Source organism: Stigmatopora nigra, chromosome 7 (assembly GCF_051989575.1).
Source record: "Stigmatopora nigra isolate UIUO_SnigA chromosome 7, RoL_Snig_1.1, whole genome shotgun sequence".
Lineage (NCBI taxonomy): Eukaryota > Metazoa > Chordata > Actinopteri > Syngnathiformes > Syngnathidae > Stigmatopora > Stigmatopora nigra.
In genome coordinates, this window is record NC_135514.1 from 1,237,795 (window position 1) to 1,262,707 (window position 24,913).

The 24,913-nt window shown below is 38.5% G+C and overlaps 2 protein-coding genes across 2 annotated transcripts; one reads left to right on the forward strand and one right to left on the reverse strand.

Annotated features, from left to right (window-relative positions):
- The first annotated feature begins 672 nt into the window (after window positions 1–672).
- On the forward strand, window positions 673–11,664 carry LOC144199092 (ATP-dependent translocase ABCB1-like). The gene is made up of 26 exons (XM_077720469.1): window positions 673–730; window positions 2,277–2,391; window positions 2,461–2,557; window positions 2,639–2,720; window positions 3,226–3,388; window positions 3,470–3,518; window positions 3,605–3,796; window positions 4,736–4,907; window positions 4,991–5,115; window positions 5,701–5,872; window positions 5,945–6,058; window positions 6,175–6,285; window positions 6,353–6,478; window positions 6,584–6,787; window positions 6,860–7,030; window positions 7,870–8,031; window positions 8,103–8,291; window positions 8,369–8,515; window positions 8,639–8,743; window positions 8,901–8,978; window positions 9,039–9,122; window positions 9,691–9,894; window positions 10,139–10,239; window positions 10,334–10,474; window positions 11,219–11,375; window positions 11,458–11,664. Exons 3-26 carry the CDS (start codon window positions 2,511–2,513, stop codon window positions 11,662–11,664), a joined length of 3,303 nt encoding a protein of 1,100 aa, XP_077576595.1. The 5' UTR covers window positions 673–730; window positions 2,277–2,391; window positions 2,461–2,510.
- A 4,869-nt stretch (window positions 11,665–16,533) lies between these two features.
- Window positions 16,534–24,876, reverse strand: crot (carnitine O-octanoyltransferase). The gene is made up of 17 exons (XM_077720281.1): window positions 24,655–24,876; window positions 24,034–24,150; window positions 22,613–22,737; window positions 22,350–22,531; window positions 22,142–22,266; window positions 21,929–22,037; window positions 21,296–21,389; window positions 20,530–20,655; window positions 20,358–20,459; window positions 19,703–19,786; window positions 19,521–19,628; window positions 18,810–18,940; window positions 18,192–18,315; window positions 18,043–18,121; window positions 17,887–17,980; window positions 17,702–17,821; window positions 16,534–17,079 (listed from the first exon to the last, which is right to left on the reverse strand). The coding sequence occupies exons 2-17, from the start codon at window positions 24,137–24,139 to the stop codon at window positions 16,959–16,961; spliced, it is 1,830 nt and encodes a 609-aa protein (XP_077576407.1). The 5' UTR covers window positions 24,140–24,150; window positions 24,655–24,876; the 3' UTR covers window positions 16,534–16,958.
- Window positions 24,877–24,913: the final 37 nt, after the last annotated feature.

The window sequence follows — 24,913 nt, forward strand, 5'->3', positions numbered from 1 at the left end:
TATGTGCTCTTAAGCATTTGCCTTTTTCTGTGTGAATGAAATGTAATTAATCTTGACATACAATGTTGATATTTCATAATTGCACTACAGTTGAGGACAAATGAAAATACAGTGTTGGTGTAGAAATGTCATTCTTTTGGCAAGTTGTCAACATTGTTTAACACTTGAATGTAGTAGTGTGTTACATAAAACAATTTGTGAAAACAAATGTCTTAGTAAATGTTTTATTGGTGTTTGTGTGAGGGGATAATATTATTTGGGGTGTATGTAAGAAAATAATTGAATGATTTAGTGTAAGTGCGTACACATGTTCTCGGGAGTGTTTGAGGACCCTTGCGCGTCACCACGGGATAAATCCCACAGGTGTTCTAAGCAGGACACGCCCTGCTCCAAAATGATTGACTCCTCCCCTGCGCAAACCGTACACATTTGTCGATTTGTGACAAAATGATCATTTTAAATTTGTAACACAAAGTTGAAATAATCCCGTTTTTTGGATGTTCCGAGCAGGGTAACACCGCAATTGTGAAGTCGCAGACTTCTTTTGCAGGGGTTAAGTCACGCCCCGCCCTACCAAAGGCAGCGTCCAATCACCTTGCTGCAGCGTGCCTTCAGCCAATCACTTTCTAAGAAGGGTCGGGCTACACAACAGTATAACTAATGAGTTTTCGCTTTTGAGAAGGCGGAAGCGTCATCGCGAGGATCGCATGGATCAACATTTGTGGTCTTGGTAAGGTTTGCTGATATATTTCCACACTTTGCATTTGAGATTCATCCACTTAATTTATTAATGTAATCATGCATTTAATCTTAAACTTGAAGGGAATTGATTTCTTTGTTTTGTAACAGTGATAAGCCTAATGATAAATATGACTATGTGACGTCACCCATACATATGTTTTCGATATTATTGATCTGGCCTGAATTGTCAGAGTTGGACAAAATGCAATATTACAAGATGCTTTTCGTTGGTGTTCTTCAGCTGCATAACAATGGAATACTTGCTCTTTGCTTATCATTGACAAAAATTCATTCAAACTAGTAGGACAAGATGTGATTTTTATTGGAGAACTTCTCCCAGTTAAAAATGGATTGGATGGACTCAATGACAGCCAATAAGTCATTGATTGCACTATGGGCAAAATAAAATATTATAAACATTACCAGTGCAGTGATCTAGTAGTCATACCTACATTTACAAAATTAATTGGTTCCAGAACTTTTTTTGTTACTTGAAAATGTTGTAAGCAGAGGTGTATTTTATATGTAAATTCTCTGATTTATTAATGTCACAAAATGAATAACAAGTATATATACATACAAACCTGTCTTAAAATCCTTGGGAACAAGAGAAAGTTACTGGGATGTAACAGAGAGCACACAAACATGAACACACATTTAATAAACACGGCATTAAGAATCCAAACAAGAATATTAATCAACAAAAAGCATTATGATTTCTTTGAAATGCAATTTTACATTTTACAAGTCACTACTGTTGTTCAAAGTCATTGATAGAAAGCACGTAGACGCAATTGTATGCTTGTACAGACGTGATGTGCAAATCTGCGATTCAAATATCTGTTTGCGCAAGAGTATGGGTGTACTATGACATTTTCAGCTTCCTTCAACCATTTTTATTTTATAATTTTGTTTCAATCATTTTTCAAATGATTGTTTTAAAACGGAATCACTGTTAAATAAAGCAGGTTGTCACTGAAGTTTTCAACTATCAATAATGGTTAAGATTGCACGTATATATTTACTATCTGTAACGCAAGGTGGTTTACAGACATCTGAAATACACTTAAATCAATTATATCAATAAAACAACAATCGAAACAACAATGAATACTATACTCATTTAAAGTTTAGCTTTTAAAAGTATGTCAAGGAGTGGAAATGAAGGGCTGGTCTAACCTGATCGTGATATTGACAGATTGTCGCTATGTCAATTGCTAGAAAAGCAATATGACTTCACTTAATACATGATAACAAGTATTTATTAAAATGCTTTATGTTTTTGACTTTAGTATTTAAAAAGGATTAATTGCACCAGCTAGTAAGTGTTGATTTTTTTTTAAAGTTTATTTTTGCTTTTTCTAATAACTCTAATTGGCTCACCTGCACACTATATTTACTCATAGAATCAGATTAATGCTGTTTTTTCTCCCCTAACTTGTCCTGCAAGTGATTAAACACCCCAACTGTCGGAAATGGACACCCTTAAGAATGTCACTCATATAGTTTGTATTATGCTTTAATATTGTCTTAAGGTCAGTGGGTAACTATGTGAGCAGTACAGGGAGTGGAAAACTGCACGTGCTTTGTCAAACTTTGGAGTACCAAGGAGGGTGTGGCTTTTCAAAACATCACAAAACAAACATTCAGGTATGGTTAAGTTTGGATTCAGCTTCATAATCAAGGGCTTAACTATTATACTTTCATTTCGTTGAATAGAATCATTTGGATTTTCTTGGAGCGCTGTCATCCTCTGGAAGGACGCACACATGGCTGAAACCGAGAAGTTGCGAAAGGCAGAGGATATTTGCTTAAGGTAATATTTTGGAATTCATCAAACTGGTATTTTTGGTCTTTACTAATGAAGTCATGTTACATGGCTCCATATTTCAACTAGTGATATTAAACATGAGACGGAAAATAAAAAGGAGAAGAAAGAAAAAGAGCCAAGCATACCCAAGGTTGGACCCATTGAATTGGTGAGCTCCAGTCTTATGTTTTATTTGAAATATCACTTTTATGTTACGTTACTGTATTATTCGGACTATAAGGCGTAACAGCCAAATAATGCACAATGAAGGGGGGGGGGGGGGGGTCACATTGGAGGATAAGTCACATTTTTGGGAGGGTAATTTCTATTTGATCATAAACCGACATACGTTAAAATAACAATCGTAAAATGGAAAACAACTGGCTAAATATAGACATCTGTTACCATAAAAAAAATGTCAGATATATAATACCCTAAAAAACCAAGATGACAGGCTGTCGGTGCTTAGAGAGACCAAAAAAAATATATACTAAATTGAGTATTAGTCGCAGACTCAGCCAAACAATGAAAAAAAAACATGACTCATAGTTTGGAAAATACAGTACTTGTAACATTGTCAGAAAATGAAGACTAGTCTCAACGTATTGATGAATTCATGCAATTTGTTTTGTTAAACCAGCTTTTTGTCTCCTCTCCTTTTCACATGAGCTTAGTTCAAGTTTGCAGACAAAATAGATGTTACTCTACTCATCTTTGGGATCCTAACGTCCATTGCTCACGGGGTTATCATGCCCATTATGTGTGCTTTGTTTGGGGAAATGACAGACAACTTTGCCGAACATACTGCACTAGCTGAATACAACACCACTCTCTTTAGTGAGTCAAAAAGAAACTAAAGCAAATACAGTAATGACTTGTCTTGGCGGTTAAGTCATTATGCCTAACTTTTTTTTTCAGATTCCACTAGCATAGATCGCAATGTGACCTTAGGTGACTTCATGAGCACGTAAGAATGAGATTTCAATATTAATTCATTAAGGCACAATTATATTTTTAAGTAGTAGAATGTTTTTTTCCTTCTACCCATTTCAGCTTTGCTGTCTATTACTCCATTTTGGGGGCCATCGTAATAGTGACCGCCTTTGCAGAAATTGCTTTCTTCACGCTGTCAGCGGGACGACAGGTCAGGCGCATCCGTATACGTTGTTTCCACAGTATCTTACGACAAGATATTGGTTGGTTTGATGTCACCGAGACAGGAACGCTCAACACTCATATCATAGAGTGAGTAACTTCTCTATTACTTTTATTCATGCAAGGCTAGTACTTTGTATGTAGACTGAATTCTACATATGAAGATTAAATGGCAAAGTTTGGTTAAATCTGTTTACAAATGTATTTAAAAAAACATACAAAAAAAACTAAACCACTTTGAAATAAGTATCAATGGACTTAGCTCAATACTTTGTTGCTCCACCTTTGGCAGCACTTACAGTCTCTCAGTACTTTATGAACATGATAAAATAAGCTTAACACAGTTATTAGTACTACACTTTTTCTCGCCGCCTTCTCAAACTTTTATTTTTTCTAATGTTTTCCAATTAACCAGATTACCCAAGTACAGGTAGAAACTGAGTTTTTAAATACTTCATTTATTAAGGGGAAAATGATTGAAAATGTTACTAATCCTTAACCTCATAAATGGTTGGGCTGCCTTCAGCAGCAACAACAGCAATTAGTCATTTTAATAGCTTATAATGAGACTATTATCTCACTGATAAGAAAGAAAGGCCAAGGTCCAATATATTTCCATGCTAATGTGTTGCTCCATCACACACTATGCCAAATTTATTGGTTAGAACCTTATTTCATCCCGTATTCGGGAAATTTCTTGGTAGCAAGACAGACACAAGACATTGTAGACCTAGGTAAAAAACTGGAGCCACACAAGCCACAAGTCGATAAGACTTCTCAGGACTGCGCACATAGATATTAAAATCGCCAAGAATGAATATACTCTGACATAATGTCCAGTAGCAGCTCAGAAAATCCATTCAAAAGACAGCCAATCACCTAGGTTTGATCAAACCAAACACCACGCCGTGTGCTTAACTCACTGGCTGCCATTGTGAGTGAAATATAGCATTGAAGTACAATTATCGTTCAAATTGTATGTATATAATATTTTCTTTAATTGTTGACTTTTGTCGTTTGTTCACTCAGTGACGTCTACAAGATCCAAGAGGGTATTGGAGAACAAATTGGGTTATTTATCCAGTCCCTTTCCACCTTTGTCTTCTCTTTCATTGTCAGCCTAATCAAAGGCTGGAAACTGACTTTGGTCATCTTGGCCGTATGCCCGTTGCTTGGTCTCACAGCCGCACTTTTCAGTCAGGTACTCTTGCTCTTCTATCCGCTATATGTAACCGAAAAAGCAACTCCTCGCCAAGCTGATCGTGTCTGGCCTTTTCTGAGTAGATGGTGACGTCTTTCACTACCAAAGAACAGGCTGCTTATGCCAAAGCGGGTGCAGTGGCAGAGGAGGTGCTTTCTGCCATTAGGACTGTGTTTGCTTTCAATGGACAGCATAAAGAGATTAACAGGTTGGTGACATATCTCAAATTGCTCGTATTTCGAGGTACCTGTTGGGTTTATTCTGTATTACTTTATGAACCTATCAGTACCTGGATGGGTGGATGTGTGGATGTGTGGATGTGTGGATGTGTGGATGGGTGGATGGGTGGATGGGTGGATGGGTGGGTGGGTGTGTGGGTGGATGGATGGATGGATGGATGGATGGATGGATGGATGGATGGATGGATGGATGGATGGATGGATGGATGGATGGATGGATGGATGGGTGGGTGGGTGGATGGATGGATGGATGGATGGATGGATGGATGGATGGATGGATGGATGGATGGATGGATGGATGGATGGATGGATGGATGGATGGATGGATGGATGGATGGGTGGATGGATGGATGGATATTTGGAGGGTTGTAACTTCAAAAATAATGCATGTAGGTCGTTTCAGAAGTGGAGGTATAACCTATATACACAATACTAAAACATGCAGTTTTGACTGGGAGGGTTGGTTAGTGATTATTCTAGTTCCATCAATGCTGGCCAATGAAGCAAATGTTGATCAATTATTGAATCTTAGACTATGCTGGTGATCCTCACAGGTATCATAAGAACTTGGAGGAGGCCAAGAAAATGGGAATCAAGGCAACAATAAGTACAAGCCTTATCATGGGCTTCACCTTTATGATGATCTACTTGTCTTACGCTCTGGCTTTCTGGTATGGGAGCACACTCATTCTGACTAAAGAGTACTCTATCGGAACCGTACTGTCAGTGAGTAAAAGACATCAGGACTTTAACAAAATGCTTACCAGAACTGTCACGGTAATACGTTTTTCTTCCTAGGTTTTATTTGCTTTACTTATCGGTGCATCTGCTTTGGGACACACGTCGCCAACTATCCAGTCCTTTTCTAGCGCCCGGGGAGCCGCATACAAAATCTACAGCATTATCGCCAACGTAAAACAAAATATGCCCAATTCTCCTTTTGCTCTGTGCTATATAGTTTTTCTTTTCATTGAATAAACTTTAAACCACAACGAAGCTGACGAGAAACACCAAATGTCATTCTGCAGAAACCGACCATCGACAGCTATTCGGAAAGCGGCTTCAAGCCAGACTCAATCAATGGAAATATAGAGTTTAAGAATGTACACTTTACCTATCCCACAAGGCCTGACGTCAAAGTAAGCTTTTTGCAAGGACTGTCTAAGCTACATATAAACCATTGTTCATACTGACTTACTCTTGCAGGTATTAAACAATTTGTCCCTTAGTGTGAAAACTGGACAGACCGTCGCATTAGTGGGAAGCAGTGGATGCGGTAAAAGCACCACCATCCAGCTGTTGCAGAGGTTTTATGAACTTCAGGAGGGATCTGTGTGTGCATTTTTCATCATGTTAAATGGCTTTTAAATGCAACAGATACTGCAGAAAGTAGAGGGAAGAACAAGGCCATTGATCCATTCCTTTTCTTATGTGTAGATATCTATTGATGGCCATGACATCAGTTCTCTCAATGTCCGCTACTTGCGAGGAATAATTGGCGTAGTGAGTCAAGAGCCCGTCCTTTTTGCCACCACCATAAGTGAGAACATCCGATACGGACGACTCGATGTCACGCAAGAAGAGATAGAAGCTGCCGCTAAGGAGGCCAATGCTTACGACTTCATCGTGAGCCTTCCTGATGTATGGCCGTCTTCCGGACTTCTATCTTAAAAATAACTGTCCATTGCCAACAGTGTTTTTCTTGTCGAGCAGAAATTTGAGACGCTGGTCGGAGACCGAGGGACTCAGATGAGTGGAGGACAGAAGCAGAGAATTGCAATTGCTCGAGCGCTAGTCCGCAACCCCAAAATCCTTCTGCTGGATGAAGCAACGTCTGCTCTCGATGCTCAGAGCGAGACTATTGTGCAGGCTGCGCTCGATAAGGTACAAACATTAACTCGGATTGCTTATTCGTACCCCATAATGCTGGTGACGGTCCAGACTAAGGACCCAAAGCACAGTATTGAGTGGATGTTTTGAGTTTACTGTCAACATAAACACAGTCGATAATCATAATCGTACTGTAAAAACAAGTACAAAATAAATTATGATCCCCTGAATGGCTTCCTGAATGGCTCATCAGCCGAGAGACATGGAAAGACCAAGCGAAGACCACACAAGTCTTCTATCTGCTAACTTAGAAACTGCAGGCAACAATAAGTCTGCAATTCATTAATATAAGTCAATAGTCCTCATGTAAAAAAACAAACACAAAAAATATATATATCAAGATTCATTCTGATCCATCCATGACTAATGGAAGAGTAATATATGTTGTCAATGTCAGGAGAAGAAGAACAATGTAAGCGAGAACTTGAAATCTCCCTCGGGGCAGTTTCAAATTAATGTGGAGACAGGCCCTCTATTTCCATGAATGCATTTGGTACATATCTTTGACGTGTGTCACTATTGCACATCTCAGTAAAAAAGAAAATTTAAAAATTAGGATTATTCTGAACAATGTGTCATTTGAACTGCAACATTGCGATAATGTTATCATTAGGGGTCATTGCTCGCAGGACATAGCTAGTATTAGCTTCAGGCTCTCTGAAACGAACGCTAACAGCCGCTCGTTAAGTGATACATTGATCTTGGACACTTTAAACATCTGCCGCAATTATATGGTTAAATTTGGCGCCCTTTGTTGATGTGTGGACGGGAGCTGTCTCAGCTGCCCCTCTCCTGACTCACACAATCTTTTTGGCTTTTCTAACCCCACGCAGGTCCGACTGGGTCGTACAACCATAGTTGTTGCTCATCGTCTCTCAACGATCAGAAATGCTGATGTGATCGCAGGCTTCAAAAATGGAGAAATTGTTGAGTTTGGGACTCACAGTGAATTGATGGAAAAACAGGGTATTTACCATACTCTTGTCACAATGCAGGTAAGACAGTATTTGGTGGGAATGCATGTTTTCTCGGAAATTCAACCTATAATAACCTTTACATCTCTAAGACATTTGAAAAAGCCAAAGATGAGGAACAGGAGGAATCTGTGCCCACTGAAAATTGCCCAATTGCCCAAAAGCCTGTTGAATCTTCCCTAATTATGAGGAAGTCTACAAGAGGTTCCTCCAACGCTGGCTTAGAAGGAAAGAAAGAAGAGAAAGAAACATTGGTGGATGCCAAAAACATAATAGATGATGTGAGTCTGGCAATTTTCGGAATCTTCGCAAAGCAAATGAAATTGAGGCACTCGGCTCTCCCTCTTACTTTCTGTAGGACGAAAAACTTCCCTCTGTGTCCTTCTGCACAATAATGCGTTTCAACCGTGGTGAATGGCCTTACATTTTGTTAGGCACCATCTTTGCAATACTCAACGGAATAGTCATGCCTATGTTTGAGATCATCCTCTCCAAATACATTGTCGTAGGTGGCATTTAATTATTTTTTAGAGTTAAAATGCATACATGTAACATTGAAATGCAGTGAACACTCATATTGTACATGTATCTAAATAAATAAACTAAACTTTTCTGTTTCAACTGTCAGGTGTTCATCGATCCCGATGAAGATGTCGTGCGAAACAAATCTCTAATCCTTTCTATTATTTTTGCGGTTCTTGGAGTTGCTTCTTTTTTTACTCTGTTTTTAGAGGTAAGCGCGCCCACATTCACCGCCAAATTTTTCACCATAGCAGATTTTTCTAAGAATAACCATTTTATACATTTTATGAACACATTGACAGCATTTTGCTCCATTTGTCGTTTCCAATGCCCAAATAGTTGTAGGCTGCTGTTTATTTTGTAATCAGGGTTTCTGTTTTGGCAAATCTGGTGAAATTCTGACCATGAAAATGAGACTTGCAACTTTCACAGCCATGATGAGACAGGTAAGAAATTCTGACAATCTAATATTTTACCATAGATTAATTTATTTCTCTTGGTTTAAGGACCTTAAATGGTACGATGAACCCAATAACAGCGTTGGAGCCCTCACAACAAGGCTGGCTATGGATGCGGCTCAAGTACAGGGGGTAATAATGGACTCTTCTTTTTTTGCCATATTTTCGATCTTCACACATTTGCACAGATGGAATTGCGACTTAACCGATTTGCATTAGTATGTTTTTCATTCGTTCATCTTGGAATTGTTTCTTGAGGTTTTCTGAGTGTGCATAACACCACTTCAAGTTGTTAAGTTGCGTGTTGGCATGCGTCTGTATGTATTTTTACTCAAATGTCATTCGCAATTCCACCCAATTGCAAAATGACTTTGCTTTTCTTATTCATTTAGATCCATTCATTAATAATTTTCTTATTTTTTGCAAAACATACATTTTGAATACGTATTGCATGCGTAATCATTTATACTTTTGTCATTTTTATAAGGTTTAGAGGGTATTATTAAAGATCGTGGAGCAAATTATGATAATTCAATGTCAATGGAAAATATGTCTACTTATGAAAAATCTGTTACAAAACCACTTCTGGAACCAATTCATTAAATTAACGTATTTATTTATTCAATGTATATAAAGCGGGCAAAATGTAAGTGCGCCAGTGCAGTAGCCATTGTAACTAATATTATTCCTCTCTTCTTAGGCTACTGGAGTACGTCTGTCCACACTGGTTCACAATATCGTTAACATGAGCACATGTGTGATTATTGCCTTTATGTATGGCTGGCAACTGACCTTACTGGTACTGGTGTTGGTGCCATTCATGATAGCGGCTGGAGTAATGCAGATGCAGATAATAGGTGGACAAGCTGCTGAAGATAAGATCGAGTTAGAGAATGCTGGAAAGGTGAGTATTCGGTGTCTGACAGGGTATAGTACACCAAGAAGAACTCTGATTAGAAATTAAGTTAACTCGTGGGATTCTAGACGGGTTGAACCAAAGCCAAATGGGTTATATAAACTATTGTGATGAATCAGTTTTCGCCACATCAGTCCATTCTTAAACTGTACTCTCTCAAATATATATACTACATTAATCTAAGTGACACCTTTTGATTGTACCCTGAAATGTTTTCATTGTGTTTCTTAAGATTCTTACAGAAGCCATCGAGAATATCCGTACTGTTGCATCTCTAACCAGGGAACCAATGTTTGAGACGTTCTATGCCGACAACCTCCAAGTTCCATACATGTATGATTGATTCTACATCAGCTGTTGTTAAATCCATTTTTTTTCTAGGTTTAATTCAACGTTCTTGATGGTTTCTTTTGCTCTATCTTTGTAGAAACTCACAGAAAAGAGCCTGTCTGCAGGGCTTGGTCTTCGCCATAACAGAAGCCATGCTGTGCTTTGCATATGCAGCATGTTTTCGATTTGGAGCATGGCTCATTGAAAATGATTACATGGACCTTGAAGGAGTGTTCTTGTGAGTAATGTTTCCTGGTTATGATTATCAGCACCAAGTACCTATTGGCTCGTAATCCGATCAGCGTTTGAATTTAAATAATGATCAGATGGCATGGTCATATATTCCAAACTTTTCAGTGTTCGATCGTTTTACATTAGCTACAGTGGTACCTCGACATTGGAGTAATTTGAGATACGAGTACAATTTTGGGCAAATATTTATCTTGAAATACGAGACAAATTTTGATATACAACCATACAGTGAATGCGAGAGGCTGCTCATAAGAAGATCATCGGCACTGTCTTACTGGTCACAACTCTCTCGTGAAACATCTCCACGAGCACTGGGTGGAGCGTTGTATTTTTTCGCTGTTTTTTTTTTCCCCGTCGCTAATACGATAGGGGTACTACTTCCCGGGCAAGTTGGAAAGTGGTCGTGCATTATCCTATTGTGAGGACATTTGTGTGCATCAATTTGAAATATTTTGAAGGGAATACAAGAGCAAACTACCCTCGATAGGTTGCATCTGAAAGTCAGGGTGGAGGCGGGGCAAATAGAGCCAACCCGGGAGAAGAAAGGTATCAAAATTTAAAACAAAATTAGAATTAAGTTTAGTTATAGGTTAGATTAAACTTATTTTTGAGTGTCTGTGTCGTAATCCAAGTTCATTTGAATTTGTTTATGTTATGTTACGAGCGCGTTGCCGTGCTTAAGCTCCTATATCGAGGTACCACTGTAATGCAATCTTTCTTCCTCTCCCAGGGTGACTATGGTGCTTCTTTATGGCGCTATGAATATTGGAGAGACTAATTCCTACACGCCAAGTTATGCAAAGGGAAAGGTGTCTGCTGCTCACATCATAAAACTTCTGAATAGACAGCCCGCGATTGATAATCTATCACAGGAGGGGCAATCATTGGTAAGCAACAACCAGCCTCACACAAGATCAAGTATTGCTAAAAGATGATTCTAAAAATGTCAATGTAACCAAATATCCACAGGACCAATTTGATGGGAATGTGGAATTGGAGAGTGTTAGGTTTACATACCCTTCACGGCCCAACGTGCTTGTTCTCCAAGGGCTGAATTTGAAGGTGGGCAAAGGAGAAACCCTGGCTCTGGTAGGAAGCAGCGGTTGTGGGAAAAGCACTACCATCCAGCTTCTGGAGAGGTTCTACGACCCCGTGCGAGGGAACGTGGTAAGATGATAATATGTGTTCAGTTGTTATGGCTTCTGGAATGCCCTGAAGATGAGTTGTTGCTTTGGCCCGCATGTCTTCCTTGGACCAAAGCAAACTTTGTTTGGCACATGCCTGCAGACTTTCCCGTCTTAATACGATAAAATCACACATTTTGAGCAAAGTACTTTAGGTTTTATTGAAATATCTCACTTATCTTTATAATACAAAGACATTGTTTCGTTTTTAAAAAAAATCACCATGTATAGTAAGGCCTTTTTCTTTCAAAAATAAAAAAAGACTGTATTGTAATGCACCTAGATTTGAACTAAAGGTCATCCACTGGGAGGCAGACGCACTAATCACTCAACCACTGGGCTATTCAAAAATATACAAAAATTACTTTTAAAAAAATGACCATGTATAGTCAGCCTTTTTTTCTTTAAAATAGTTTAATAATTGCCTGTACGTAATAGAATAAAATCAAATAACTGCATAAAATGTGCATGCAATCTCGATAAATTCAATCATATCCTTGTGATTTTTGCCTTCTAGATGCTCGATTCCGTGAATGCGAAAGAGCTGAACATCCACTGGCTGAGGTCTCAGATAGGCATTGTGTCTCAGGAGCCTGTACTTTTTGACTGCAGTTTAGCCGAAAATATTGCCTATGGAGACAATAGTCGCACTGTTACAATGGAGGAAATCAAGGAAGCTGCTGAGGCAGCCAACATTCACAGCTTTATCGAAAATTTGCCAAAGGTAATTATGTTTTTGGTGAAATCCATTTATGCTGTCTGGGGCCAAGATTTTATTTTATTTTATTTCTTTAAATGATGGCCATTAGACATTCTAAATCAGGGGTGGCCAAGTCTAGTCCTCGAGAGCCCCTATCCAGTCTGTTTCCCATGTCTACCTGCACCAACACACTTGAATCAAATAATTGGGATTGTTATCAAGCTTCTGGACAGCTTGCGGATGAGTTGATTATTTAATTCAGGTGTAGCATAGAGGGTGATATGGAAAACAGACTGGATAGGGGCTCTCGAGGACTGGACTTGGCCACCCCTGTTCTAGATAATCCGCCATAGAATGACTTTGACTTGGTTTTCTGGAACAGAAATATGACACTCAAGCAGGCGATAAGGGGACGCAGTTGTCAGGTGGTCAGAAACAACGAATAGCCATAGCCCGAGCCATCATTCGCAACCCCAAACTTTTGCTTCTGGACGAAGCCACGTCTGCACTCGACACTGAAAGCGAGAAGGTGGGTGTTTTAGTCTCCTCTATAACCTCTCCACAATTGGCTCTTTGGTCATTTTGACTCTTACCCACCGCTATTTGTGCTTGATCCAGGTAGTACAAGAGGCCTTGGACAAAGCCAGGGCGGGTAGGACGTGTATTGTTGTCGCTCACCGTCTGTCCACCATCCAAAATGCAGACTGCATTGCTGTCTTTAAAGCAGGGGTAGTGGTCGAACAAGGGACACACCAACAGTTGCTCGCCAAAAAGGGAGCCTACCACATGCTGGTCACCACTCAGATGGGCCATGAAAAGGAATAAATAAGCTGTTTAGGTTGTTCTGACAGGAACAAAATTAAAGGCAGACCACGTTTGCTAGTTTTAGTTTAGTCACTCCTATGACGTGATGTTTCCATTAATGTGATTTTAGTTTAATTACACACTCAGTGAATGAAACTGGCATCAAAGCTAGTGTATTTTTTAGTTTTTGTCATTATACTTGTGCTTTTTCTTGATTCATTCAAGTACAGATTGTTTTTCTTCTTGGTGCTGATCACTTCACTTGATGTGACGACAACTCAGGTATGGAAATCTAAGTCATCACTGTAAGGTATGCTCTTTCTTAATTACTGGTAGTTAACAGAAGAGAGCTCCCTTTCCTAAAACTTTCATTTTAAGATTTTATATTATTTTTTCCTGGTGCAGGAATAAAGAAAACAACAAATTTATATACTATTCGTGTAAAAAAAAAGGGGGGGGGGGGGGGGACTGACAGGCTGTCATGCGCTTATGAATGTGCATAGTTTTGCTAAATAGACAGAAAATGTCCAGTTTCAGCATAACTGAAATGCTTAGTAAGATACTGAGATTGCATTTATGGCTGCCACAACTAACACTATTAACAACTTACTAACTAATTAATAAACAACCATTTTTTTAATGATAAATAAATCATTTAGACGTTTATCACCTACTTGCATAGTTTAGTTGAATTTATTTAAATGGGGGGGAATGAATAATTAGTTTGTTCATTTTCTATAGAGCTTGTCATCACAAAGGTCAAACATTGGTGTTTTAAAATTTCACCATCATTTAATGTCATAGTTTTTACAGTCATTACTGCACGTTGTACTTTTTTTTTTAAATACTGCATTACGCAAAACAAATAATTTTACAGGTTATCTTGAACTTTTTTTTTTTTTAGTTTCGCAATGTGATTCAGCTGAAACCGTTAAAACTTCAGATTGTTAATATGTTCTTTCAGGTTTTTTTTTTTTTTTTTTGTAAGCAACTGACATGAAAAATTGCATTGTGTCTTTAAAATGCCTTCTAACATTATGTTGTACAATGTTTGTTTAGAATTACGTCCAAAGCCTGGGGGGAACATACGTATGTATTTGTTATTTTATCTGTAATTGTTTGCACATGACATCTTAGCAGGTTTTCATGAGCCTGACCATTTTCTTTCTTTTTGGTCTCTACTATATTCTGTGGGGTGTTTTTTTTTTAAATTTAAAATCCCTTAAAACTGCTGCAAATTGATAAATGCCTGCTGTATTTCATGAATAAAACAGTAACGGCAATCAGTGTAAATTGATTCCATGCGTAATATTTCTATGCCTTACGACATTGAAATGAAGAAAACTTCTGTAACTGTTTTAAGAATAATTACCTTAACTGCCACTAACTATGAAAAAATAAATGTTAACTTGTCACAGAGGGGTGGCGGCCAATATGTTAAGCATAAACAAACAAATTGTAAAACTCCACCCAAAAGTGTGGTACGTAGTTAGTGGTTGAACAAGGGACACATCAGCAACTGCTTGCCAAGAAAAGGAATCTACTTACCACATGCTTGTCAACACTCAGTTGGGCTGTAAGAGGAAATGAGAAGATTCGGGAAGTACTAATTCACTGTATGTTGTCGAAGAATTTCCCAAGTTGGTCACTCCCTTGGATGAACTGATTGTGTTTTAGAACTTTTGAAGGGTTATTATTTTTGTATAATGATCCAGGAGGCCTGGGTTCCATTCCTGGTCGGCACACATTTTCACTTAGTTGTTCCTGTGTACTTCTTGTTAAGAAACCCAGATGATTACTGAAGACAGTGTAGTCACTTGGTTGTCGCAGAGGTTAGTTCACTTGACTCCTGTCCAGGGGACCTGGGTTCGATTCCTGGTCGGTACACATTTTCACTTAGTTGTTTCTGTGTACTTCTTGGAAAGACACTCAAATGATTACAAAGGAAAGTGTAGTCACTTGGTTGGCACAGAGGTTAATTCACTGGACTCCAGTCTGGGAAACCTGGGTTCGATTCCCGTTGTCGTCCTTTGGCTGATCACTACACCATGTAGTCTAAAAAATGGAACAAGAAGAAAAAAAAAGAAAAATCTTTTTAATTTAAATCAAACACTTAGTCATACTTTTCAGTAAAAGGTTTTATTCCGAACTGCCGAAGACAGTTGGAGGGGCCACTTTATGTCGCGTTCTCGAGTCGGCCTTCGGCCGACTCTCGACCGCTTGCTCAGTCGTCAACCGCCGACACCGGGAAGCGAACTCACGTTCTCTCCGGCCGAAGGCGAGTGAGCAACCTACTACACCAACTCGTGCCCCACTTATACATGGGTGTTGAAACGTTTTATCCAAGGAAACGGGGTGAAGCACTTAGTCATTTTTTTGGACAAAATGGTTCATTCACCACTGAAGACTTATTCAGTTAGAAACTTAGCTATTAGAACTTATTCTTTTAACTGAATATTTGGAAAATCTTTGCAGGCACTGGGATTTGAACCCAGGACCAAAGAGGTGGTAGACTGATGACTTAACCACTGATCCACCACCCACTGAGAGTAACTGGTAGTATCTAGAATTTTACCTCTTTCATTTACCTGAATAATATTTGGAAAATCTTTGCAGGCACTGGGATTTGAACCCAGGGCCACAGATGTGAGAGACTGATGACTTATCCACTGGGCCACCACTCTATAGGATTACGCAGTAGTATTTGTTGTTTTGTCTCTTTCCACTCCCAGATCATACTTAGTACTTTATAGTACCTTCAAGTGGGTCAAGTTAGGTAAGCAGAGCAAAGCAGGATTTGAACCCAGGTCAACAGAGGTGGGAGGCCAATGACTTATTCACTGAACCAAAGGTTCCCAAAAGTATGCAGTGGTATTTATTGTTTTGTCTGTTACAACTACAGTGTTCTCTCGCTACTCCTCGGTGCAACTATCGCGGACTCAGAGCTTCGTGGATTTTTTGGGGGAAAAAAAAATACAAATATTACATTGAATATATAATATTGTTATAACATGAATTTCACTCTCTCTACCCGTATTCCATATGGTGTACTGTATACAGGGGGGTAAAAAAAATTAAAAAAAATAATAATAAATTTGGGAATTCAATTCAAATTAAGCATTTTTGAAGGGGAATCCCCACTTTGCGGAAATTCACTTAGCGCAGGTGGGCCCGGGCCCCATTAACCGCGATAACCGAGGGAACACTGTATTCTGAAAATGCCCACCACGAGTTGAGGTGAGTTTGTGAATACTAAATAGCCACTCACCTTTCCTGGGACGTCAGTGGAATGTTGTTCTAGTATCGGCGTGCAATTGAGTTTAAGGCCTTTGAAGAGAAAAATCATAATACGCATGCTTTATCAGTACTTAGTTTACTATTTCAAAACTAACAAAAAAAATATTCCTTTCTACAAAACTAAGATGACAAAATAAAATAAGAGTTGCATTGATTTTTGTGCATTACATTTTGGGGAATGAAATCAGAAATGTCAGCTAATAGGACGATATTTGTCGACATATTGCCAAAGGTGGCGGTAAAGGGTTCACTAAAAAAGTGACAAAAAATCATGGTGGACAGCAAAAACGTGACCGAAATGTATGACATTTAACAATTTAACGTCTCAACTCTTGATGGGAATTTGAAAAAATGTCTAATCAGGCCCCAACAATCAATCGTATGATCGTATGATTGCACAATCGACAAGAAAAAGTGAAATGTAATAAAATGAGGCAATAAAAGATCCTCATATAAAGAGCTTCTCTGTTTCTTAGTGCAAATATTTAAAGCTGAGATGTGGTTGCTAGGTGAAAAATGTCATGCATTGAGTTGGAGAAATGATTGAACAAGGTTGTGGCATCTGTTTCACGGTAAGAATTCCAAGCTGAGACCGAGATCACAATCCTGCAACGAGGAAAGAAATGTAAGAAAGGAAAGAAAGAAGAAAAAAATCCTATTAAAAATTTACCAATATCACAAACTGGGCGTGAAATAGTCTTTTTTTTTGTAGGTGAACATCTTTTGTTCCTTGTAGGAACAATTTATCCAAGTGTTGCCTTTGAGCTACAGAATAATAAACTATTTAAAAAAAAATAGTAGAACTTTCGTGTTACTTTTACATTTGCAAGTTTTGATTCAAGGTTATCGCTCACAATTCTAAGTCAAATACAAATATCGGCATTGATAATATCATTTCCTACTCTGACCGTCATTCGATTTTCCTTTTCGTGCAACCGTTAACTTTCTGCCAGATAACAAGAAAGATATGAAAAAGCTAAATTTAGCTTCTTTGTCAACTCCATGAAAATTTCAAAATGATTGTCGTTGGTGAGCGCGACACTTTGACTTAAACCACTTCAAAATTGGAGTATTTCCGTTGGGCAGAAAGTTTGAAAGCCCTTTTTGAACAGCACAGGCCTCACATTTGGGTGAAGAGGCCTTACTTAACTGACATTGACCCCCCAAAAATGATTAAATGTGCTCCGCAATGGACTGTCAATGAGGGATACCAACTAAACACGGATACCTATGCTCATTGATGCGGTAGAAGAAGCCGTAGCCGTGGTGAACCAAAGGAGCGACTGTGCCGAGGACTGTGGTGTAGCCCACCAAACTGGACGAGAGCACAAAGTTCCCACCACCGCCACTGCAAGTACAAACGACAAATGACTAATTTCCTTAAATACATCTCATTTAAAACTAGTTGCTGACCTCTTTGTGTAGAGTGGGTCTGTGTAGAGCGCAGGAGTCTGATATCCTGCCTCTTTGGCCATGAGGTAAAGTCCAAGAAGATGCCTGTCAAAACCTGGTGACAAAAGCACAGTTAAAAAAAATGTACAAGTTGGGGTCAACGAGTTTGACGGCTACCTTTGCCCTCTTGGCCTTCCGCCATCAGCTTATTGTGTTTGTCGAAGGCTTGTAGCAAGGCTTTCCTTTTATCGTGAATCTGGGGAGATAATAAGCAGCTCAGATGAACCGGTCACAAACGCTTAAAGGGTCACGCGGATCTCCCTGACCTCGCAGGCGGGGTCCATCATGGCTTTACACCAGGTGAGCGCTTCCATAGTGCAAGGCCGCATGGTCTCTGTCCTGCCATGGTAGAACCGCCGAGTCATGGCCGTTTCGTAGCAACTCCCCGCTCTGTGATGCCAGAGAAAATATTCACAGGAAATATTTCAGGTGGTTATTGTATAATAGATCAAATACAGCCTGTGTGAGCCAAGTTTTCGGACATATACTCATTATTCAGTGACGTATACCGTATTTTCACGCATATAAGCTGCCCGTTAATACAAGCCGCACCCTTTGAATGGCCTTAAAATAGTTGAATTAGACAATTTCTCGCATATAAGTTGCCCCCTGGTGCACAATGTTCACCTCCATATTCGTGGTTTTAATAGGGAGTACAAATGTGTTAGTTTGAAGGGAACTTCTTAATAAAAAATCATTGCACGTCATTCATCCAGTAATTGTTGTTTTCTTATTGCAAAACAGAAAATAACCAACAAATAGTAAATGTTAATTTGCCGAAATCTAATGCTGAAAAAGTATAGTAACACTGTAAATCTAAGTTGTAACCTTGAATCATTTTTTGGGAGTTCCAAATTTGGCTTATATGCAAGAAAATCGGGTACCTCTTGTGCATGCGGTAGTAGCTCAATTGCATTGCCAGCTGAACAAATGAATCAGGGTGCAGATTCTTCTTTTTGATGGCTGATTTTCCAAACCCAGTGAAGGCATGACACACAATCTGGAGGTCCTGCGCCTGCAAGGTGGACAAAATATGCAGAATGAAACAACAGTTATTTATGTAAGTAACATTAAAAGACTTTTTAGAAGTTGACAATTTAAGCAAGTAGGCAGGGGCACACCCCCAATTATTTGCTACACAAAAATTGCTTTTCTTAGTATTATTACCCAGTAATTCATTTGTTTATATTAATTCTTATCATCTCTAATAATTTAGGACAATTTATAATAATGTTAAGAAAAACTAAATGAATTAAAATAAAATAAATATAAGAAATACACACTGCTCTGGCCTCACGTAATACTCTAAATTTAAAAGTTGTTATTTTTATAGTATTTAACCGATTGCCTCCCTTTGATGGATACAGACATCCAATTTATATCCAATTCATTTCAACCATGAGGGGCAAATGAACAAACATTCATCTGTTAGGTGAAAACGGATTAAAATTGATGGATTAGGTTAAGAGATTGAATGTCATATTTTATTTCTTCACAGAAAAACAAAGTTCATTGAAAAAATAATGTTATTTTAAACCCATACCATCTCATTTAATATACAAAAAAAACATTACCTAGATATAATATTGACTCACCATGTCCAGATATTGGCGTTTGGCCTCATTAATGCCACTCAGGACCTTTTGATCCACATTAAAAACGAGCTCTTCAGGCAAAGCCATTGGTCGCACTCTGTCCGAGCCCTGAATATAATAACACATGTTAAAAAATGGATACAAATAAATATACTAATACGGCCAAATATCAAATGTCTTACCCTCCATTTGCCCTCTGTCGCTTTAAGTTGCTGGTCAACATACCAGCACATGGAGACCATGACCATAGCGTCATACGGCGAATGCTGAAAAACAACGTCAACTGTTAGCATCGTCATCTTTATCTGATCTAGGAGGCTCATTAAACTACCCTATTTTCACGACTATAAGCCGCACCGCATTATATGGCGCACCCTCAATGGAGGACATGTTTTTTCCATATATAAGGCGCACTGTATTATAAGGCGCACTGTCTATATTGGAGAAAATGAAAGACTTTTAAGTGTGCCTTATAGTCGTGAAAATATGATAATTGCTATTGACTTCCAGGTATGAAGCACTCACTACACAGTTACCTCTAGAGCCAGCCATTGTTGAAGTTTTGGATTTTTTGGTATAAAATCTTGCAGTGGGGGAGGAGCTATATGATGGAAGATTTTGTAAACTAAGATGACATTTGCATATTTAACAGTATTGTTTCAGTTCAGGCGTTTGTGTTTTTTTAATATCCGACAGTGGTGGTTTTTGGTTTTCTGTTTTTTTTCCATATATAAGGTGCACTGGATTATAAGGCGCAGTGTCTATTCTGAAGAAAATTTAAGACTTTTAAGTGTGCCTTATAGTCGTGAAAATACGGCAAATAAACATTGTCCTCACATCACAATTGGATCCGAAAGTACCGTCGGAGAACACAAGTGAGTTGTAAGACTTGTCTCCCCAACGATTCGTAGGATTTCCTTTGAGCGCTTCCACAGCAATCTGCGTTGAAAAAGCCAAACAATAATGCTCAGTGTTCTTGCAAACAAAAGATGAAACACATTGTGCGTACATTTGTGTAGTTCTCGGCAGAGGAATACGGCTTGGCGTCGTCTAAAGATATTATGAAGAGGCTGCTTTGGATGGTCTCCAGGATGGTTTCATTGTGGGGGTCAATGCTAATGAGGTGCTCTCTGGCCTGCACAAATTGGTGGACACAATTCAGTTTTATCATAATTTCAACTTCAATTTCTAACTTCATCAAAAAAACGAGTACGGGATGTCCTCGGGTTACGATGTTCTCAATTTATGACAGCCCTAGTTTCAGTTTAGCTAATGCATAGCGCTTGTTTGTGTTTGTGCAATGGGATTGTCTTTTTTTCCCCCTCTCTTTTTTACATTATGGCCACAAAGAAGTCTTCTATTTTCAACCAAAGAAAAGCAGAAATTAGCCAGACATGGACACGCATTGCTAAAGATATGCTGCATTTAGACGAAAATGAAAACACACCATGTTTCTGACTAGTATGAGAAAGGGAGAGATGGGTTTGTTTTTCAATGTTCCCTGCTTTGGCTTGCAAATAAACCACCGAAAAGCCCCAACTCTCCATCTATATTTCAACAATAATTGGTAATGACAGCATCTTATTTTCCTCATTTGAAAATATCCTTAAATAAATTTGGACTTTAACACTGAAATCCAAATGAGGCAGAAATTCAATTAACATCGCTAGTATAGGATCGAAAATCAGTCAGAACTCGAGCACACCCTGAATTGAATTAGATAGCATCTCATGGACCTGTAGGTATGAAGAATATTTATTTTAAAATCTCCAAACCTTTGCCCATCGAGTCCTTTGGTCAGAGGTCAGAGCAGCAACTCCATGGCCATCTGGCTGGTTCGTACAACAATCTTTTATGTAGCTCAGCTGCCTGCAAAAGTCAATCCGAAGAGGGGACATTTTGGATTTTTCCTGCTAATGTACTCCTGATTTTTTTGTGTATAGTCACGTCGTGTCTACTGTGCACCACCTAAGAAACGTCCTGTGTGTGGCTCCAGTTTTTTTTTACCTGGTTCTACAATGTCTTCTCTGTCTGTGCTTGCTACTGTGTTGCTACTATAACCAATAAAATTTCCTGAATAAGTGATGAAATAAAGTTCTAATTTAATCTAATCTCATCTCAAATCTTTGCAACAAATAAAAATGTAAAAAAAAATGAAATAGTACTTTTTAGGGATTTGATCATAGACCCTGGTAAAAGAAAATTGACTTTCAAAAGAAAAATAAAAGGGGTGTGGTTGGGTGAGAGGAGACGATAAAACAAATATAACATTATTTTAAATGTGTCAAATGATGTTAAAATATTTCTGCAAGGCACAATCATTTGCTGACAGCATTTCCCAGTCAAAATGTATTGGCCATCCAGTGCTGTCTAGGGCAGCCAATGACTTAAACAAGTGCTATTTGTACCTGAGGAGTTCTGGTGGTGTAAGAATTTGTCCGCCGCAAAGTGCATCAAACGTAAAAATCCGTCCACGGCACATAACAACCAGATGTGATGGGCAGTGGCCCTCTCGTTCTATAAAAAACAGCCGAACAGACCACAAGTATAATCTTTAAAAAAAAACAATTTTCCATAGAAGTTACCCAATATTAGGTTGAAAAATGATATATGTACTGTACCTGTCTTAAAATAGTTGTGGATGGCATCTTTTTCAATTCCAGGTACTTTACAAGTACAGAAGAGCATTCTAAACTGATCCATATCCAACACCATTTTACCTGCTTTCTGAGGAGCCATTTTCTCTCTAAAAGTACATGAGGAACCAACAAACAACATTTTTTTAAAGCATCAATTAACTTGTTTGCCTGAGTACTTTCTGTATCCCACTTGTAAATCAGATTCCAATACTGCAGCGTGTGCCAAACACTGAGGCTTGCCCTGTCCACTTGAGTTCCTTCCGCGGGAGGCCAGCAGTGCTCCAAATAAGGCGCCGGGCCAGCAAAGTTTACGTGAAGCTGAGAGGGGATGCGAACCTCCAGGTATGCACTGTCTAACCACCAATCTTCCAGCTAAAGGAGTTAAAAAAAACATCTTGAGTTGATTCATTCATTGGAAGTTTCAGGCAATATTAGAATTCAAGTCAAACAAACCCAATTCTTCTTAGTTTTGGCTCTTTGGAGTAGTTTGTGTTGAAGTTCTTTGCCAATTCCTGCTTGAAACGTCCGCACGATATCCACTGTAGCTTTAAACTCCTCATCGGATGCAAAAGGGCGCACTGATGGCAAAGAAAGGCAAATAAATGCGGGTTGTTCAAGTAGGAATTGTTTACATATTGACAATAATTGCAAATATTTGGAAAATTGTTGGAAATGTGCCGAAATTAAAATTCTTTAGTAGTTTTAAACAAAAATGGGTGTGTCTTATAAAGTGTGTAATTTAAATTATCAATGATCAGCTAGACATGCCAGTCTAGCACATCATTCATGACCTTAATACAAGATGGAATCATCCAAGGTTTTTTGTCAGAAAAACTTTCAATTCCTCTTTCAGCTTCTATACACGAGCCAGACCACCACAGGATAACGGCTAGACATCTCTATGTAGCAACAACACTTTATAGCCTACTTACATTTCCTTACAATCATCATAACAGCAGAGTTTTTTTTCCTTTTTCTTTTATAGTTCCTTAATTTTATCACGCACACAATCTTAATGGCTGGGCGAGCGATTAGCACATCAGCCTCATAGTGGACCGCTTTCGGTCCTGGTAGAATGGGCTCTTGCCGCCATCTGGCGAAGAAACACGGCTATTACGTCTCCCATAATAACGGCCGCAGAGGGCATTATTTTGGCGGTGCAGAGCACATTTTCATATAATTTATTTATTTTAAGACATTAATAAATAATTCTCTTGACATTCTCTCTCATTTTTGTGTGCTTCCTCACATCTTTTATCCAAAAGTGGGACACGGACAAATTTTGAAAGGTGTAGTTGGTAGTTGTGTGAGGACCATTGTACGAATTAGATAATTTACATATAAAGTACTCTACTTACAAAATTTTCAGCTTACAAAAAAAGTTCTGGAACCAATTAATTTCGTAAGCAGAGGAAGGACTGACTGTATTTTTAAAATAGATACTGAACGCTTTTATTGTCATGATACAAGTATAATAAGATATTGGATTGGATTGGATAACTTTATTCATCCCATATTCGGGACATTTCATTGTGACAGTAGCAAGAAGGGTCGAGATGTATAGTATTATCATGCATCATTATATACAGCCAGAAATGTTAATTAAAGGGACAATTGAAAAGTGAGTATCAGTCTAGAATCTCTATAGTGAATGTATTTGTATATTTCACTACAGACTACTGCAATCTGTCTATGATTTATTGTTGTTTTTGTGCTTATAAGAGAACCACACCAGATTATATTTTCATTATGAATGCAGTTTGTTTTTGTAATGAATCTCAGAAAATTATGCAGTTTCATTTTGTAATGAATCTGAGAAGATTGTATGTACATTTGGAGGGATCTGGGTCAAAAAAAATGTGAAAATCTGTCACCTGCATCCAGATACTTGGAAAGGGAGCCCTCTAGTGGTGGAACAGGCAGGGGAGGGAGGCTGCTTTGATACTGGAAGGTCTTCTCGAGCTCTGCTTTTGGCAACATTTTTTATTATCCTGCATGAAAAATAAACACAAAATTAAAATCAGTGACTTCCATTCAAAAAAATTGAGAGACGAAAGCCAACATTAATCAACCATAAGAGTCACCCGTGACTTGCTCCATTTAAATATGCATGAAGAAAAAGACAAAACAACAACAAAAAACAGAGCGACTTTTTCAGGTTAAGAAATTAAAAACAATCTCGAAATGTAGACTATAATCCTTAGCTAACGTAACACTTGTAAAGTGGAACAGGAGTAAGGCAGGTTTAGATAAAAGTAAGTATGCTTGATTTTTGCTAGATTCGCAGTATTTCTAAGAGTCGTAGGATTGAAACTACGTCAACGGTGCAATCACTAAACACTTTGAAAACGGGAACGTAGAAATTAAAAGTGCATTTGATCTATTTTGCAACTTTTGTAGTTAGTTCAATTAGTCTGGCTAGCATACTGTATGGGTCCAGTTGTGTACAAAATCTGCACAAATATTTCCTACAAAACACCGAAAGGTCAGCTCACCTTCAGATTGTAAATTGACACCGGCTCCTCGCAAGACAAAACGAACACTTTTGGCCAGAGTTTACAATTTAGTACAGATTACTGTTTACTATTGCCTCTGTTCACCTTTAACCGAGTGCCCCTTGTGCAGCAATGGATGAGGCCACTGCGCATGCGCATCACTTTCGCACTTAACCCTACATTCCCAGCGAATTCATTTGAGTGATTAGAGATTGAACAGGTGCCATGCAATAAATGCACTTTATTCCATAGAGATGTA

Bases quoted from the DNA above. Each gene is read 5' to 3' on its own strand.
- LOC144199092 (XM_077720469.1), top strand. From the start codon at position 2,511: ATGGCTGAAACCGAGAAGTTGCGAAAGGCAGAGGATATTTGCTTAAG. The intron at 7,031-7,869 runs GTACAAACATTA...AACCCCACGCAG, and splicing joins TGCAGGCTGCGCTCGATAAG to GTCCGACTGGGTCGTACAAC. The intron at 8,979-9,038 runs GTAAGAAATTCT...TCTTGGTTTAAG, and splicing joins TCACAGCCATGATGAGACAG to GACCTTAAATGGTACGATGA.
- crot (XM_077720281.1), bottom strand. From the start codon at position 24,139: ATGTTGCCAAAAGCAGAGCTCGAGAAGACCTTCCAGTATCAAAGCAGC. The intron at 19,787-20,357 runs GTGAGGACAATG...GTTGTTTTTCAG, and splicing joins CTTTCGGATCCAATTGTGAT to CATTCGCCGTATGACGCTAT. The intron at 17,080-17,701 runs GTATCCGTGTTT...TCCTCGTTGCAG, and splicing joins TACCGCATCAATGAGCATAG to GATTGTGATCTCGGTCTCAG.